The sequence below is a fragment of the Psammomys obesus genome, unplaced genomic scaffold (assembly GCF_907164565.1).
Source record: "Psammomys obesus unplaced genomic scaffold, mPsaObe1.curated_primary_1811, whole genome shotgun sequence".
In the NCBI taxonomy this organism is placed as follows: Eukaryota; Metazoa; Chordata; class Mammalia; order Rodentia; family Muridae; genus Psammomys; species Psammomys obesus.
The window spans coordinates 320,559-337,110 of NW_026590654.1; the positions used below are offsets into that span (position 1 = coordinate 320,559).

General features: G+C 39.2%; 1 protein-coding gene across 3 annotated transcripts in view; it reads right to left on the bottom strand.

Annotated features, from left to right (window-relative positions):
• The window catches only part of Tab2 (TGF-beta activated kinase 1 (MAP3K7) binding protein 2), a 30,906-nt gene extending 19,123 nt beyond the window's left edge, over positions 1-11,783 (bottom strand). Inside the window, exons 1-2 of one of the 3 annotated variants that reach the window (XM_055608061.1) lie at positions 11,549-11,783; positions 1,427-1,614 (exon numbers count right to left, since the gene is read on the bottom strand). In XM_055608061.1, coding sequence (XP_055464036.1) covers positions 1,427-1,528 — 102 coding nt within the window. In that variant the 5' untranslated portion in view covers positions 1,529-1,614; positions 11,549-11,783. Of the gene's footprint in view, positions 1-1,426; positions 1,615-4,138; positions 4,585-11,548 lie in introns of those variants that run through there. The other 2 variants (XM_055608058.1, XM_055608060.1) reach the window with 2 other exon arrangements.
• Positions 11,784-16,552: the final 4,769 nt, after the last annotated feature.

Genomic DNA, 16,552 nt, shown 5'->3' on the forward strand with positions numbered 1-16,552 from the left:
CAGAAAAGAGTATTTTGGGAAGACCATTCTGCTTATACTTCAGATGCAAGGAGATAAATATTCTTCTGACAGAGCAGCCAGCTAGAAGACAGGCAATAACAAAATCTGGTAATGGACGTGAGTAGCGAGAGACCTACCAATACAACGTAGACAAAATGAGAGGAAACAAATTCAGAGCTGCAAGACTAGGAGCCAGAGAGAAATGAATGATGTTAAAATGTTTACAATGTGATAAAAATGACCCCAGAACTCTTATTGGTAGGAAACAATAGTCCATACCATTTAAACAAGAAATGAGCAAGCAAAAAGTGAGAAATGGTTGAGTTTTTCCCCCCAGTGCTTTTGCCTCTGGAACACTTGGTTTATTTTCTCAATACATCAAAATTATACTGAAGTATACATAAGATATCTTCTTTACCTTTTGAAAATTCCTTAAGCAGTTCTAGAAAAGACCTTACACTTTATTCCCAGTTAGCTGATTTTAAAATATCACTGAGCATGGGGTAGTGGTGGCTCACGCCTTTAATCCCAGGACTCAGGTGGCAGAGGCAGGGAGATCTTTAACTCTGAGGCCAGCCTGTACTACACAGGGAAACATGGTCTCAAAAAAACAAAATAAAACAAAATCACTGTGCTATAAGTAAGTGTTCTAGATAGTTCTTTTAACATCAAGAAATCTGTTAAAGAACCTACATTATTTTCCTATAGATTTTCAATGACTTTCTGAATACTGTCACATAGCTTTATTTTTCCTACAAATTTCTACCTTCTACTTGATTTGAAAAGTTATACTGTCAAAATTTGAAGGATCCCCAGATTACTTTTTGATAAAAAAGATTTCCAGGTTAAATAAATGGCGAGCTACAACTATCACTAAATATTTAATAATATTTAGAATTATGGATTTCTAAAATTTTGTATACTAAGAACAATGTAAAAGTTGGACAGATTAACTGGAAAACCTAGAAAGTAAACTAAGAAATATAAAACAACATTTTTTTTTTTCTTTACAATTTGGAACTTATGCACTGTTCATAAAAATCCCTCATGTCAGAGAGAAGAAACTCAAGTGCAAACAGGGTTTTGACAAATGTTCAGAGTACCAAATCAATACAAGAACAAGTTTTCTGACTCCTTAATTATTTTTTCTATTTTTATACAAAGATCTGAGATTTTAAAAACCTGACAAGAGGACAAGGGGAAAAGGAGCAAGATCATGTAAGCTAGCATGTTAGCTCTCCTGCCTGTAAGTCAGGCGGGTACTAAGAGCCGCATTTTGCCACAGGCCACATTATTATGAGATACCAAAGACCATTTCTTTCCATTACAGCACAGTAATGCCAACAAAGACCCCTCCTCCAATCTAAAAAGCATCGGATAAATATTAGTGCTCTGTTAGTCAATCCAGAGACCACTGGGCACTAACCTGTAACATACACCTGGATACAACAACTTCAGGCACTTCAGGGAATTTTTGTCGCAGGTCATGTAAAACCTGAAAATCAATTTGGTGGCTTCCTTGGGCCATTCGTATGTCGCCTGCTCAGGACTATCTCAATAGGCAATTCTAGGCCTGAGTGGAATTAGTATTCATCTCTTCTGGCCAAGCATTTTCTGTGAAAGAAAGGAAAAAAAAAATTAATAAGAACCGAATTTAGAGCGAATACTGCTGTGAATTTATAATTACAGCATGAAAGGGTATACGCCTCAGCACCTAACAAAATAAACTGTAGAAGAACCTGAAAAACTGTATTTTACGTAAATTTAATGCTACAAACTATTTATACTTTGCTTTCAACTTCTCCTCTATACAAAATAACCTTGAGTCTTTTCTACTTCAGTTTTCCATTGTATCATGTACATAAGTGTTTCTTCTCTTGTTCCATCTTTATTACCATGAATTACGCTGTCTTTATTTGCAAAAGTCTCTTGTGTCTGACTATTTTCACCCCTACTGCTTTTGTCTGGGCCACCTTAATCTACTTTAGCTATGAGCGTAAGTTTAACGGTCGCTGTTCTCCCTCCGTTCTTTGTGTCAGTGTCCATGCCTTTCACACCTTCTGTCTTCCCCATCAACAGTCTTTGTGAAGAGTTCACCAAAGCAGCTGCCCGCCCCCTCAAAGCTGCACACCAGGCCTCTTGCTACTACCATCCTCTTATTCCATTTCTAACACATTCCTGTTCCCTTAGCTGCTAATGGGCTTCTGGTATATCCTCAAAAGAAGCCAGTCATGTTTTTCCTTGAAGACTTTTGGACTTACTGCTCTTGCCTTTAACATTTCTCCCATAGATACTCAAAGGCTCTCTCATTTTACTTCCTTAAATTCACTTTTCAATTGGCACTCATTTAAAAAGTTTCCCATACCATTCTTCCAACATTTAAAAACAAAACAAAAAACAACTCGCATCTACATACTACTTTTCCTCCGTGAGGATTATAAGGCACCTCTAGAGGATGAGGACTCTGAAGCTAAGTATTGTATTCCCAGGCCAGGAGTAGACCAAACCTGGGTTCACAAAAGGTGCAATATTCACTGGATGAAAGTTTTACTGTAAAGTCGCTTTCATATTACAATTTCTAAAACACACTTCAATGACTTAGATTTAAAAAATAATTTACACACAATATTCGGAACAGGCAAATAAACATCTAAATGAGAAACACCTTCATGATAAGAAGACGGAAAATGAAACAAACTGACTGACTCCAATACTGAAGCGTGAACAGCCACTCACTACTAGCCTGGTTTTCTAGACAGCGAGGACACAAATGAGAACCGTGTGCAGATGCACAAAGATGCCTACTTCCTGACAGGACAGAGTGGCTCATGGAAAGAGGGGGTCACGAGCCAGAAGCTGGATCTTGTGTGTTCTTTGCGCACTGGTTTGATCTCTCAACTACATATATGAGAGCGCTAAGGTTAAAATTAACTGTCCCCTAAAACAAACCAAGCACCATTATCCACTGAGGGAAACATAAAAAGCCAGATTTTCTATTTCTAAGACAGTCATTCCTGTCCTTAATCACATTCTAAATGATTAAAACCAAACAGGAACAGGAAACACTAACCCATACTTAAGAAAAAGACAACCAATGGAGAACAAGCCCAAAATATAGCCCAAAATAGCAATATGGACTTGAAAGCAGCTCGTTAGTGTAAGGGTGAATATACTCGGACTTCTCAGGAATAAGTAGAGTATATCTATGTATTCATACATATGAAACTGCACATAACATTCTTCTATTTAAGAACTAAACATCTGAAGCAAACAATCCCCTGGACATACTTATCAACAGTAGGAAATAAGAGAAGTGAAGTCAGTGAACTTGAAGCAATCTGGAAGATGGACAGAGTGCTGAGTGGGAGTAGGGTGTTTCAGACCCTCAGGGTCCAGCAGATAGCACCAACAGCTTTCATGTCCTTGAATTTAGAGGCCAGAAAAACAGGACCGAGAAGCAGGTGGATAAAAGCAAATAAACCTGATGGAACTGTGACTAATTTCCCCCAAGTTAGTGAAAGATATTTATACTTTTTAAATTTATACTTAAAAAAAAACAAAAAAAACAAAAAAACCCCAAAAAACCAAAACATATAGAGGCCTAATATGGCCTTACTGCTATAAACCAGGAAAGAAACCTTAAACTTAACCCAATATCCAACAGAACAGCGTATTTATAGACAGGGCTCACTCTCTAGCCCAAGGCGGTTTTGAACTTGGGGCAATCCTCCTGCTTTAGCTCTCTGAGTTCTAGTATTACAGGGGTGAGCTAACATGCCCATTTAGGCATGATTTATTAGAAACAAAGGAGGCCAGAAGACAGTTAAATGATATTAAGTTGCTTTGTTTTAGTTTTTGAATTCACTTTTCAACTGGCACTCATTTAAAAAGTTTCCCATACCATTCTTCCAACATTTAAAAACAAAACAAAAAACAACTCGCATCTACATACTACTTTTCCTCTGTGAGGATTATAAGGCACCTCTAGAGGATGAGGACTCTGAAGCTGATGGAAAGAAATCAAGCTGTAACTTGAAGCTCCTCTGGAGACTATTTCCCAGCACTTCCTTACAGTGCTCTCCATGTCCCACAGACACAGCGTATCATCTTTTCTGCTGGTTTCTTTAAGTGCTCTCACCTTGACAAGCGATAAAGCTTATCAAAGAAGGTAAGCGTAGCTGGTCTAATCACAGCACAGTCTGATGCTCTGCTCCTGAGAAAACCACACTAAGTTTTTTGAGACACACGCTGAGCATCAGTGCTGTAAAGCGGGAGAGCCACCATGACCTCTGGTTAGCAGGAATGAGCCTCTCACGACACCTCTCTCTCACGACACCGATGGGTACTGTGATCAAGCCGAGGAGGAACAAGAACAACTTCAGTAATTCCAATTGTAAGAACTCTATTTCAGCCAGGTGTGACGGCGCGCATCCGTAACTTCAGCACTCAGGAGGCAAAGACAGGTGATCTGTGATTTCGAGGGCAGCCTGGTCTACAGAGCAAGTTCCAGACAGCCAGGGCTTCACAGAGAGATCCTGTCTCAAAACAAAACAAAACAAAACAAAACAAAACATATTTGAAAACTCAGTGTCACTTATGTTTTGAGTAATGCTATAAGATTTTGGTGGTAATATGTTCAAGAAATGTTGCTTAGAGAATTCTTTTAATACTTTTATCTGAAGCATAAACCCCAGGCAGTAAAGAAGATGAACAGAATCTAGAACTTCCAAAGTTCACTGGATCACTCTGCCATATACTGGTAAATGTAGAGGCACCTGAAGGAAATACTGTCCTGTAAGACAAAGCATGTAAAAGACAGAGTCTTTCATTAGCCTGGAACTTACAGAGCTGACTAGAATGGCTGGCCAGTAAGCCCCAGGGGTCCACCTGTCTACTACCCCACCGCTGGGATTTTCAGCATATACCACCATGCAACAAATTTAATTATTTTGATAAAGAAAAATACATTTCTGTTAAATATCAAACAATAATATAAAAAAAGACATAAATTTCACTTCTCAACTGCATTAAGATTCTCCCTTCGTTATGGACAAGAAGGAAGGAGATTGATTACTTGCCTATTCTAACACGGTCTAAAATTGACTTTGGGGTGAAGTTCTGTAAACCGCGCCTGCTGAGCTGGGAGAATACTGGGAAGCTACTCTATAGAGGTAGAACATCCAGAGGCTAGGAAACAGCAGTAGACCTGTGCTGCTGGACTACTCAACAACCGACACCTGCTTCTCAGAACTAATCCCTGACTGCTTACGACACTACTGACACAAAACCACCAGTTTTCCCATTTCAAAGTGGTGACACTATCCTGTTCACTGCTGTGTGGTAGCGACACAGAGACGGTTAGTAGTTAAAAATGTACAGTGCTAATTCAGAGGACCTGAGTTCAGTTCCCATGCTGGGACGGCTTCTAACACCTAGCTCAAGAGGACTGCCTCTCTGGGCACGGCATTTGCATGCACAGACCCTGCTCCCCGACACTCTGCAGTAAATCTCTAAGGATCAGAATATACCTAGCTTTTGAAGGCTACCATAATAGTACCTAACCTCTTCAAGTTCAAGTGTTTCCCTTGCCTTCAGCTAGAAATCAGCTTGGTTGTAACATCTATTTTGAAGTGACAAATTTGCTCTAACAACTGAAATATTAAACCGCTGTTTGAATATTAGGTATATTTTGCTACAATTTCAGCTCGGTAAATATTTATACTAGGTAAATAAAAAAAATCTGTTTAAGAAAAGCTGAACTACTACAGTACACAAAAAACACAAGAGCACAGCTCCAACCTTTCCTAGTTTCTGCGTCTGCACATTATGAACTGTGCCAGCCACATCCTGTGTTACAGTTTCTTTGGTTTCAGAACTCTCAGTTCACTATTTCATAAAGCTCACTTCTGCAGGCAAATTTCAGGTCTTATTCAAGGCAACGTACAATATCTATTACAGTATTTATACACATTTCTTGCCACCCCACCCCCACCCCAGGCACACAGGGTCTCTCTGCGTAGCCCTGGCTGTCCTAGAACTCACTCTGTAGACCAGGCTGGCCTCAAACTCAGAGATCTGCCTGCCTCTGCCTCCCAAGTGCTGGGATTAAAGGCATGTGCTACCAACACCAGGCCCTTTCTTGAATTTTTAACATGAATAAAACTGTACTATATTTTTAAAAAGGTTCTTAGCTTTAAAAAAATATTTGAGTCAAGTTTTGGAGAGCTGTGTCTCTAATCTTTTTCTTTACAGCTCTGTGCTGTTTTCAGGAAAGCTACTTTTATAACTCAGTGATTTTTAGGAACATGTATATCACATCTTAACAGAACTAGATACATGTCAACATTCTCCTATCAGCTGATAAAACAGCAACCTCTCCAGGGTGTCCAATGAGAAGGCAGGATGCTTGCTTCTCCCTCCCTGCTGGCATTTAATACTAACTTTTAAGTCATGTTGCTTCTGTGGACTGGCTGACATTATCAGACTTCAAGATATTCTGAAATAATGTCTTTACCATAAAAAGAGTGTGATGTGCAGTCAGAATAGCTAGATGATGTTACCACCTTTTAAAGTTATAGGAAGTTAGATTTCCAACTGACACCTAAAAAGAGAATTGTATTATCTCAGCATATATTTTATTTCAATACTTTTTACACTGTTGCTGTAGTATATGAATATCACATTATAGGTCATGTAGGTAATACTTCTTGATATGTGATTCGTTAATCAGCCTTAAAAAAGCCAACATTCTTCTTTTTCTTCTTATCCACACAGGGTGTCACTATGTCATGCTAGCTGGCCTGAAATTCTCTATGTACACCAGGCTGGCCGCCAACTCATTCCACCTCCCTCTGCCTCCAGGTTGCTAGGATTTAAGGGTGAGCCACCATGCCCAGGCCATCAGGCTATAGCCCAGGCTATTTTTCTAACAAATTATTAAAATTATATTTCTTGAAGTATAATGTTATAATTTTAGCAAGATAATCTCAAAATATCTGTTAATATTATTTTTCTATGAGAGAAATAAAAAATTACAGCCATTCAACAACAATAAATCTGAAATTTAAATACTATCACCATTTAAGAACAAACAAACAAACAAACAATAATTGCCAGGCATGGTAGTGCATGCTTTTAATCTTAGCATTGAGACAAACAAATTGGGCCATTGTGGGTTATGAAGTGAGCTCTAGGACAGCCAGGACTATGTAGAGACCCTGTATCAAGGAAAAGCAAAACAAAACAAACAAAAACTCCCAAACAAATAAAAAAAAAAGTAAAAATAAGATTATAAAGTCTTCAGCAATAACTCTGTTATAGAATTTTAAATTTGGAATCACATTGTAAAATCAGTTAACTGTCAAGACAACAAATATATCAAACCAGTCATCCAAAAGCTAACTATTTTAAGTTAGCTATTATAGTTTAACTTGAAGAGAGCAAGGACTATCAAAACCAGAAAACTTTTCAAGCCCAGAATAATTAACTTTCCAAAGAAAAGCAATATACATTATAGTCAGTGAATGTAGCCATGACTTATGTCCTCTCTTTTTAAAATGAAACCTTCCTATAATCCCATTATTTGGGAGGCAGAGGCAAGTAGATGGAGTTTGAGGACAGCCTGGTCTACAAAGCAAGTTCTAGAGTAAGAAACTTCGCCAATTTCTTCACTTAACGCACTGCCACAAGGGCACAAATGCTGGCCACTTCTTCCGTCTCATCAGTTACAAGTTCTTCTTAAAGGAATGTGCAAGTCAGCCACACTTGGAAAGTGATGTTTTGTGGGTTTGTGGTGGATGCTGCCATTTTCTATGGATTAAGGAAAGTGCAATAAATCTGAGACAAACACATTATATAATTGACTACCTTGTGTGTATTTTCCACTTCATATTTTACTATTTTTCCAATACTTCAGCATTTTAATATGGAAACAAAATTACTTTCCAGTACACCCCTTTCACTTATTTTTTTTTCAGATAATCTATCTTGACCATAAATGTTATCTTGAAAAGAAAAGAGGGACTAAGCTTGTTAACAAATTCTAATTTATAGGTAAAAAGAGGAGAAAAGAAAACCAGAATATTAGAAAAACTCATGTTTTGGTCTTACAGCATAACCATTAAAACTTTATTAGAAGTAAATTAACTTGATACATTAAAAAATTTAAATATTAATTTAGTAACATGTAGAGAGAGGACAACTCTCCTTTACTCCATGATCAAACGCCTGTCATCAGGTTTGGTGACAAGCCCATCTTTAACTACAGAGCCATCTCAGTGCCTTCCCCTTCACTCCAAACAACAATTACCTTCAAGGAGAAATACATTATTGCATAACCACATTAAGGAAAATCATGAGACTTTTTCTTAGTGGAGTAAGACATCCAAATTACTATACACAAGAAACTGAAGGAAAATATCAAAATACAGAATCTATGCATATTACATATGTTATAAAGTCCTTTGTATAAAAAGTAAAAAATACATGCTTTAAGGAGATTTTAAAAAAATAAGTGCATAGGGAAGGTTTTGAAGGTAATTAAAAAGATGTAGTTTTGATTTTGTAATCTTTTTTTCTTGCTTGCTTTCATTTATGGAGATAAGAGTTTCTCCACGTCACCCAGGCTGACGTCAAACTCACGACCATCCTGTCTCTACCTCTGGGGCTGTGATCACAGTGTGGGCCACCATACCCAGCTGCTTTGTTCCTCTCTTCTTTAAGAGCGTGTGTTCCCCACCCTTGGACACACACAAACCTCACCCTACAAAGGACCCCTGCTCAACAATGTGCACTGCGCTCTACTCACGAGCCAGAAGCTGGGGATTACCTAGATGTTCCTCAACAGAGGGATCAAGAAACGTGGTAATTTACACAATGGAGTGTTAGTCAGTCGTTAAGAAAAAGTGACAACAGGAAATTTGCAGGCAAATGGAACTAGAAAACCCCACACTGAGTAAGGTAGCCTAGACCCCGAAAGATAAATATGGTGTGTTTGCTTACATGTGGACATCAGCCTTAAGGAGATGATACCTAAGCTACACCCCTAGTCCCAGAGAGGCTAGGACCAGGGCACAGACGATATCTTCCTGAAATGAGAAAACATATTCAATGAGTGGACTGGGAGAGGGGGATGCAGACTGGACTGAAAGGATCAGTGGGGCGGGGGAGAGAATGTGAGGAGAAACAGCTATAACTGAGGGGCATCTGAGGAAACTAGGACAATGGAAACTTTCTAAAATATATGAAGGAGAGCCTAATGAAGTCTTCAAATAATAGTGGAAATGAAGTCCCAACTGGTTATCCTGACTCCAGATGAAGCTTCCAGGACTTGTGCTTATTGAAAGAACTCTTATTACTCCCTTTCTTTTAACCAATTAAACTCACAGGTGGTTGAGTACAGCTTACTTAGGTTTGAAGGCTTGAGTAGACAGTTCACCTTGAGGCAGCCTTACGGGTGAGGAACTTTTGTACGTTGTACACAGCTCCGGTATGGAAAGCTACTATACGCTAAGGTGGACAAAAGGTACTGTCTTCTGAGTGTACAGTGCAATTACGGTGGGGCAGCCTTTACCAGGCACCAGGGCCCTATACCAAATGCTAATATGTATTACTTTAGTTATTTCTCATAATAGTCCTCAGTGAAGAGTACAGAGAAACTGCATTTACTCAACCTTCACTAGTCTTTCCAAAGGACGCACCTACTTACATACAGAGTTCGAAGAAGTTTTCAATGAACTGCCATTGCCTATTAAGTTCAACTCTTTGCACCTCACACTTGGAAACATGGATAGCACAGCTCTACCTCTCGCTAAACCCCAACTATTCTCTAAGCACACTGGACTACTGATTTTAGTTTCCAGCACACATAACTTAAAAATACTCCTGCTAAAATCTGATCTTTTAATCTCAGTAGAAATATAACCTTCTCTCCGGCACTCCCGGCATTCGGTTTCTATCTCTATGTGACAGCTCACATCATATGTGCCTCTCGATATTCAAAGAGGATTAGCTCAGGACCCCTGCCCTAAGACACTGGAATGAGCAGATGCTCAAGTATCTTATAAAAATGGTACTTAAAAAAAATAACCTATACATACCCTACATTACTTCTAAATATCCAAATACAGTGTAAATGCTAGGCAAATAATTGTCAGTATATTGCTCAGGAACTAATGATCTTCAAGACTCTATATATGATAAAAGTACGTCTGAAACCTGCACAGGCTTGACTGGTTTCTGATCTGTGGTTAGTACAGAATTCAAGGTTATGGAGGTCCCACTGTATTTGCCTATAAGCTCATGAAAGCATGGCTCATCCATTTCTACCCCACTGTATCTGGCACAGCATCTTATACACAATTTGTGTTCAACGGCATAGATAATGTCACCATTATTACTATTACCATTAATATCACCGTTATTAAAGTGGCAGACTTGGTATTCATGTACATTTCCTTCTTTAAGTTCCCCTTCAGTTCACTTAACAGGGTAACAACACTCAGTAATTACAGCTGCTCCTTTTCTGGTTCTAATTCAACATCACTGAGCCACAGTTCTTTAAATACCATAAGTAATGTGGTATATTATCAATGACTCAGTGCTAACTAATGCTCCTGACGCTAACTCATTACGCATTACCATTAGAGAAGGAACAAGAAGGAAGGAGTCAAAAACATGCCCGAGGACTAGGACCATCTGGTTAAAACCACAGCTGGGATACAAAATTCCCTTGTTCAAATTTGGGTCATCTTTGGCCTACATGAAATTAAAATCAAAAGATATACCTGGTTATCTACCCAGGAACTAATAGTTTTATAGATTCTGTTTCAAATCTATATAAACAGGTGAAAATAATTAATGTCTTTAAAAGCTTTGAACCCAACTGGCTCAGCCCCCTAACCATTTATGAGCACCTTTTCTTGGTTAAAATCTCACACAGTAGGAAACCCCAGTCATCCCAATTTTTCACTTTACTCTTTAGCGTCTTTCAAGCAATTAATATATGCAATTAATATATATTAATATACCAAACAATTAATACATGCAACTAATATATATTAATATATGTTTGCATATATGTAATTTAACTGAAACAATTGAATTCAGGTAAATATACCATGTAAGTACAGTATTTGATTTTTATCTATAAATAAAACTTATCACTTCAATGACTGGAGAATGTGTTGACTTCCATGTCGATGTATCAGAAACACAGACTGGTTTAAGGACTCACTCACTTCCTCCTCCCCAACATTATTTGTCCCACACAGGGCCCTGGCCTTAGCGCTTCCTTCAACGAAGAGCAGAGCACGATCTCTGCAGAGCCGCAGAGCTTGCCCACACGCAGCACTTCAGGTCCCTCCTAAACTGACCAGCAGACAGACTAGACAGACTCAGGCAACAGCTGAGCTTCAAGTCAATGCTAGCCACGTTACTACGTTAGGAGGTTATCATGCCAATCTGTCTGAAAGCAAGAGAGCCGTGAGTGTGAACTGTGTGTTGTCACAGACCACACAGCCTAAGCTTGAGCGCCCCAACTTTTGCATACCTGGAAATAGAAAAATTCAAACTGTAGCTGTCCTTGGTTGGCTCATTTGCAGCTTACAAATGTTTAATTAAGTAACTGCGGTGAGCTCATCTCTACTGGATACTTCTTTTCCAGGGCAGGTCGAGGAACTGGGTCTGGAGCCTTGAAAGCAGAAGAGAAACTACAGTAAACTAGAGGTAGGGAGAATAAGAACTGTGAGCAGAGAGCATGAGGTCTGAAAGCAGGAGCAGCCCTACAGCCGCTAACAGAACATTCAAGCAGGAAAAGGCTTCTTCAACAGAGCTTCAGGGGAAGCTATCTGCTTCAGTAGACAGTCTTCAGCTGCCCAAGCCTCCCAAGTCCCCGTCCTGGGGAGTGGAAAGGAGCCTTTATGAACTCGCCAATGGTTCCTAACACCAGTCTATGCCTGGGGTCAGTGCAACTGTAACAGACAAGCAGCAAGACCTATTGCAAGGGATAAAACTGAAGCTACAAAGTCTTCATTTTCAGGTTATCTTTACTCCACTCTCTATTATGTACTTCCTAGTTTAAGTGATCTCCTATTTCTCCAGGTCAGAGGCTTCCTAGGAAATATTTTAGATATGTTCTGACCTGGCAATGAACTGAATTTCAAGTTGCAATTTTTTTTTTTTTTTTTTTGTCTTTCGAGACAGGGTCTCTCTGTGTAGACCTGGCTGTCTGGGAACTCACTCTGTAGACCAGGCTGACCTCAAACTCAGAGATCGGTCTACCCCTGCTTCCTGAGTGCTGGAATTAAAGGCATGAGCCACATGTCTGGCTCAAGTTACAATTTTCAAAAACCCTTGGTAACGCTTAAAGGGGGCGGTAAAGAACAGGTCCTAAGATGTGCTTCTTCACCCACTATTACCAAAACAGACTCATTCGTTTAAAAACATTCTTAGGCCACATGCCAAAAACAAAGTGGCGACTACAGAAGTTAGACAAATTGTGGCTAGTAAAGGTGGTTGAAGCTGTACTAGGTAGTTTTCTAGGGCCGAGGACTGATGGATGTCCTTGCACTTGATTCTCAGGAGGCTGGCACCTTTAGGAGTTTCTCTAGGGAACAAATCCCACAATAGTAAACTGAAATCTCTGTTCTATCAAACGTAAGGACTGGGATGGGACAAAGATGAAACAGTGAAACAGGGCAGATGGGCCAAACAGGTAAATGTCCTGTATTTGTAGTACATGCGATCCAACACAAACACAGCAAGAGTCTTTCATCTTTTCTTCTGTGGAAAATACAAGCTTTCCATGTTTAGTGACGGCATGTTGTAGAGAAAAGAATCTGGGGAAGACAGGGACTTTGGTTCAAATTTCACCTCAATATGGCCTTGAATTAAAATATTTTCCCACCCAAAGTGTCCTTTCTACCAAAGGGCAGACAGCTGGCTACACTTCATTGTATGGGCTGCTATACAACGTCACTGTCACTGTGTACACAAAACACCCAAAGCCTGCTGGGTATCAGGTTTCCAATACATTCTTCTGCATCACTAGGAAAAAAAAATAAAAAAAAATAAAAAAGAAGCATTCTTTTCCCGTTTGCTTTTATTTCTGCTTTGAAAATGTGGGTAAACATAAGCTTTCATCTTCATAAATACTAAATTAACAGCTATGTTTAATAGGCTTTAGGTGTAATAAAACTGCATCACATTCTAAGAGATGTAATTGATTTATCGAAACTGGCTTTAGAATAACTACAAGAATGAATACATGAGATAGTTCAGTTCTCAGAGCTGACGATAAACACAGATTTCATGATTTACATTTAGGATACAAAGGCAGTTTGTAGAAAACAAAGAGTAAATTTTTTCTCCCTTCCAGTAAACATGAAAATATGCATGCCAACACAGTCTTATTAAAACGTAGCTCTGGATACAGAATTTAAAACAGCAAACCTAATAAAGTATTAATCCATGATATAACTTAATCTTTATACAGTTAAGGCAAAGAAAAGCCTTCTACTACATATGGGCAATAATTTCCCTCTTACTGATAGAACAGTGGGTTCCACAGAAAATTATTATTTACCAAATATGGTTCTAAGATCGGATTACAACTCCTCTGCCATTTACCAAGTATAAGCAAGTGTCACAGCCACAAGGAATTTAAGAAAAAACATTTCCTTACAGCTACTCAAAATGTATTCATACTACCACTTCCTTCAAATTAGTTTTAAAAACTTAACATGGAAGTATACCATTCAAAATGGAGAGACAGGGTTTTATTTGCATGTTTTTCAGAAAACAAAAACAAAACCAACCAAACAAAAAGGGCCAGGAGAGATTCCCTGTCACTAACTCTCAGAGAGGGCTTTCACTTTAAAGACTACCAAGGAGGTAGATGAATCAGTTTCATGTATTTTTAATTCTGTAACTAGCTATCATGTTGAAATCTCATTATTCACAGTACCATTTCATTTATTTCCTTGGCTTTTTTTCCATGTATACATACAATGTTAAGTAACAGTAAATGTCTTAATAATACCTGGTTTTATTTACTTATTTATTTTGGTCTAACTGTATTTATTATGTAGTATGGCCACAACAATGCTATGTAACAATAATGTCGGTGTTAGGGAGAATGGCAGGGAGGTTTGAGGCAGTCTCATTATGCAGCCAAGGCTGGTCTGAAACTTCTTATCATTTTGCTTCAGTCTCCTGTGCAGTTTATTACAGGCAACATCCTAAGAGGCTTTGATTTGTGACTTTTTGTTGTTGTTCTTATTTTGTTTTTCAGGACAGGGTTTCTCTGTGTAACTCTGGCCATCCTGGAACTCATTCTGTAAATTAGGCTGGTCTCCAACTCAAGAGATCCACCTGCCTCTGTCTCCCAAGTGCCGGGATTAAAGGCTTGAATCACCACCCCCCAGGCTGATTTAAAAAGGCTGATTCCTTTTTAATAGGAATTTAGTATTTTACTAAATACTGAAATGGTAATTCTTGCATCTTAGCATTCTGGTAACAAAATGGTGGTTTCTGGTCTAAGGTGTGAAAACTTACAAAATTTCTCTCTATTCTGGTTCTACTAAGAACTCTTAAAATACGTGTTGAAATTCTCCTCTTCCATTTTTTGATATCCCTAAAGCTATCCACACCCATGATCACCACTAACATGAACTAATCTACAGTATTATTCTACTGATGTAATGTTGGAGTCCATTTGATAAGTTCAGTAAGCATTTTTTTCACCAAGTTTTACTCCATTTTACTATTATGGTATGTCTGGCTTTGTGGAAAAAAAAAAAAAGTCAAAGTTTACCTTTTCCTCTCTATGCTGTGAAGCAGTTAACTGAGGCCTGAAGTTTTAAGGGTAAAATCTCCAAGGTCTGGCTACTCTTTGTAGGGACTTCTCTCACTAAGACTACCATTTGCATTTTGTGAGTTCAGACCCTCTCCTTCCACACTTCCCTGAGGAAGCCTCCCTCCTTCCCTTTCTATTGTCCTCCTTTAACTTATGAACACACCGCCACATGCCTATACCAAAGTTGCCAGTTACCTCAGCAAGTCTTAATTCCCAGAGCTGCTTACGCAGACCGCTCTCTACAGCTCAGTCTATCGTGGAGAGAGCCAACAAGCTTGAAGAGCTCACACTAGCAGTGCAGCCACTGAAGCAACACAGTTAAGAAACACTACTCACTAGGTTTCTTTCCCGCTTGCCTCTCCCACGAAAGCCCATTCCTATGCCTTTTCTGGTGTGGGGCTAGTATATCAGTAAGGGCCCTTTGATAGTCTCAAGAAAGCTACAGATTCCCTTGGAGTGGTTTTGAATGCATAAAACACCCAGGATTATAAAAACAGCCAATTTTATTGAAATATGGTTATTTTGAAAATGTGAACTTATTTACCATTACCAGGCTCAGTGTGACATGTCCAAATATGAATACACATATAATACTGGAATGGAGAACAGTGATTATTTCAGAGGCTGAGACTAGTAGACAGGTGCTAAGATAGGGAGAGTTCAGTCAATGAGTGAAAACAGGGTTTTAAAAAAAGAAAAGAGAACAAACAAACAAACAAAACAAAAAAACTGTCGATGCTACTGTGGTCTGCTGCGTAGAATCCTAACAAGTCAAGAAAAATTTCAACCCTTTTTCACTTCCACACACACCTCTCCTTCAAATTCTATCCTCAGGTATCTTTAGGTTCATGTAATTTAGATTAAAAAATCTCTATTAAATGTACCTTAAAAAAAAACAAAAAACAGTCTCAAGCTGCGTGTGGTGGCGCACACCTGTGATTCCAGCACTCAGGGAGGCAAGGCAGGCGGATCTTTGAGTTTGAGTCCAGCCTGGTCTACAAAGCCAGTCCAGGACAGCCAAGGCTGCAGAAAGGAGCTCTGTCCCGAAAAACAGACAGACACACAGAGGCAGAACCTGGCCTCACACTCGGGGCAGCGGAGGCCCTGCTCCCACCTCCCCAGCGGCAGTTACAGCTGTGCACCACCACGCAGGGCTGATGCTGTGCTGAGCCGGGGGCCTCTGGATGCTAACTAAGCATTCTACCTACTGCGCTATACACTCGGCCCGAAATTTACCCACGTCAAGTTAAAACAAAACCCCTTTGAGTATACTCATCATACATGGTCCTGTTACAGAAGGACACTGCATACAAGTGCATTGTGAACACTGAGCACAGGCCATACCCTGCCCTCCTCCACCTTTTCCTCTCCCCTTAAGGGCCCGTCACTGCTTCACATCTACGTTTATGCCACACATTAAATACATGGCTTAATGTAGTTTTATCAAATCCAGGAACTGAGAACGAGAATATATATGGTATTTGTCTTTCTGAAACTGACTGGATTCAGTAACTTATATCAATTTTCCTGAAAACCACCTAATTCCGATCTTTTAGGCTGAAAACATATGCATGCATATTCCACACTTTCTTTATCCATTCCTCTGTTGGACCTGTGACTTGCCTTGGAGGCCTCTGGGCAAATACTGGAGTGGTTTGGCTGGGTCATATGATAGATCTATTTTTAGACTTTTGAGAG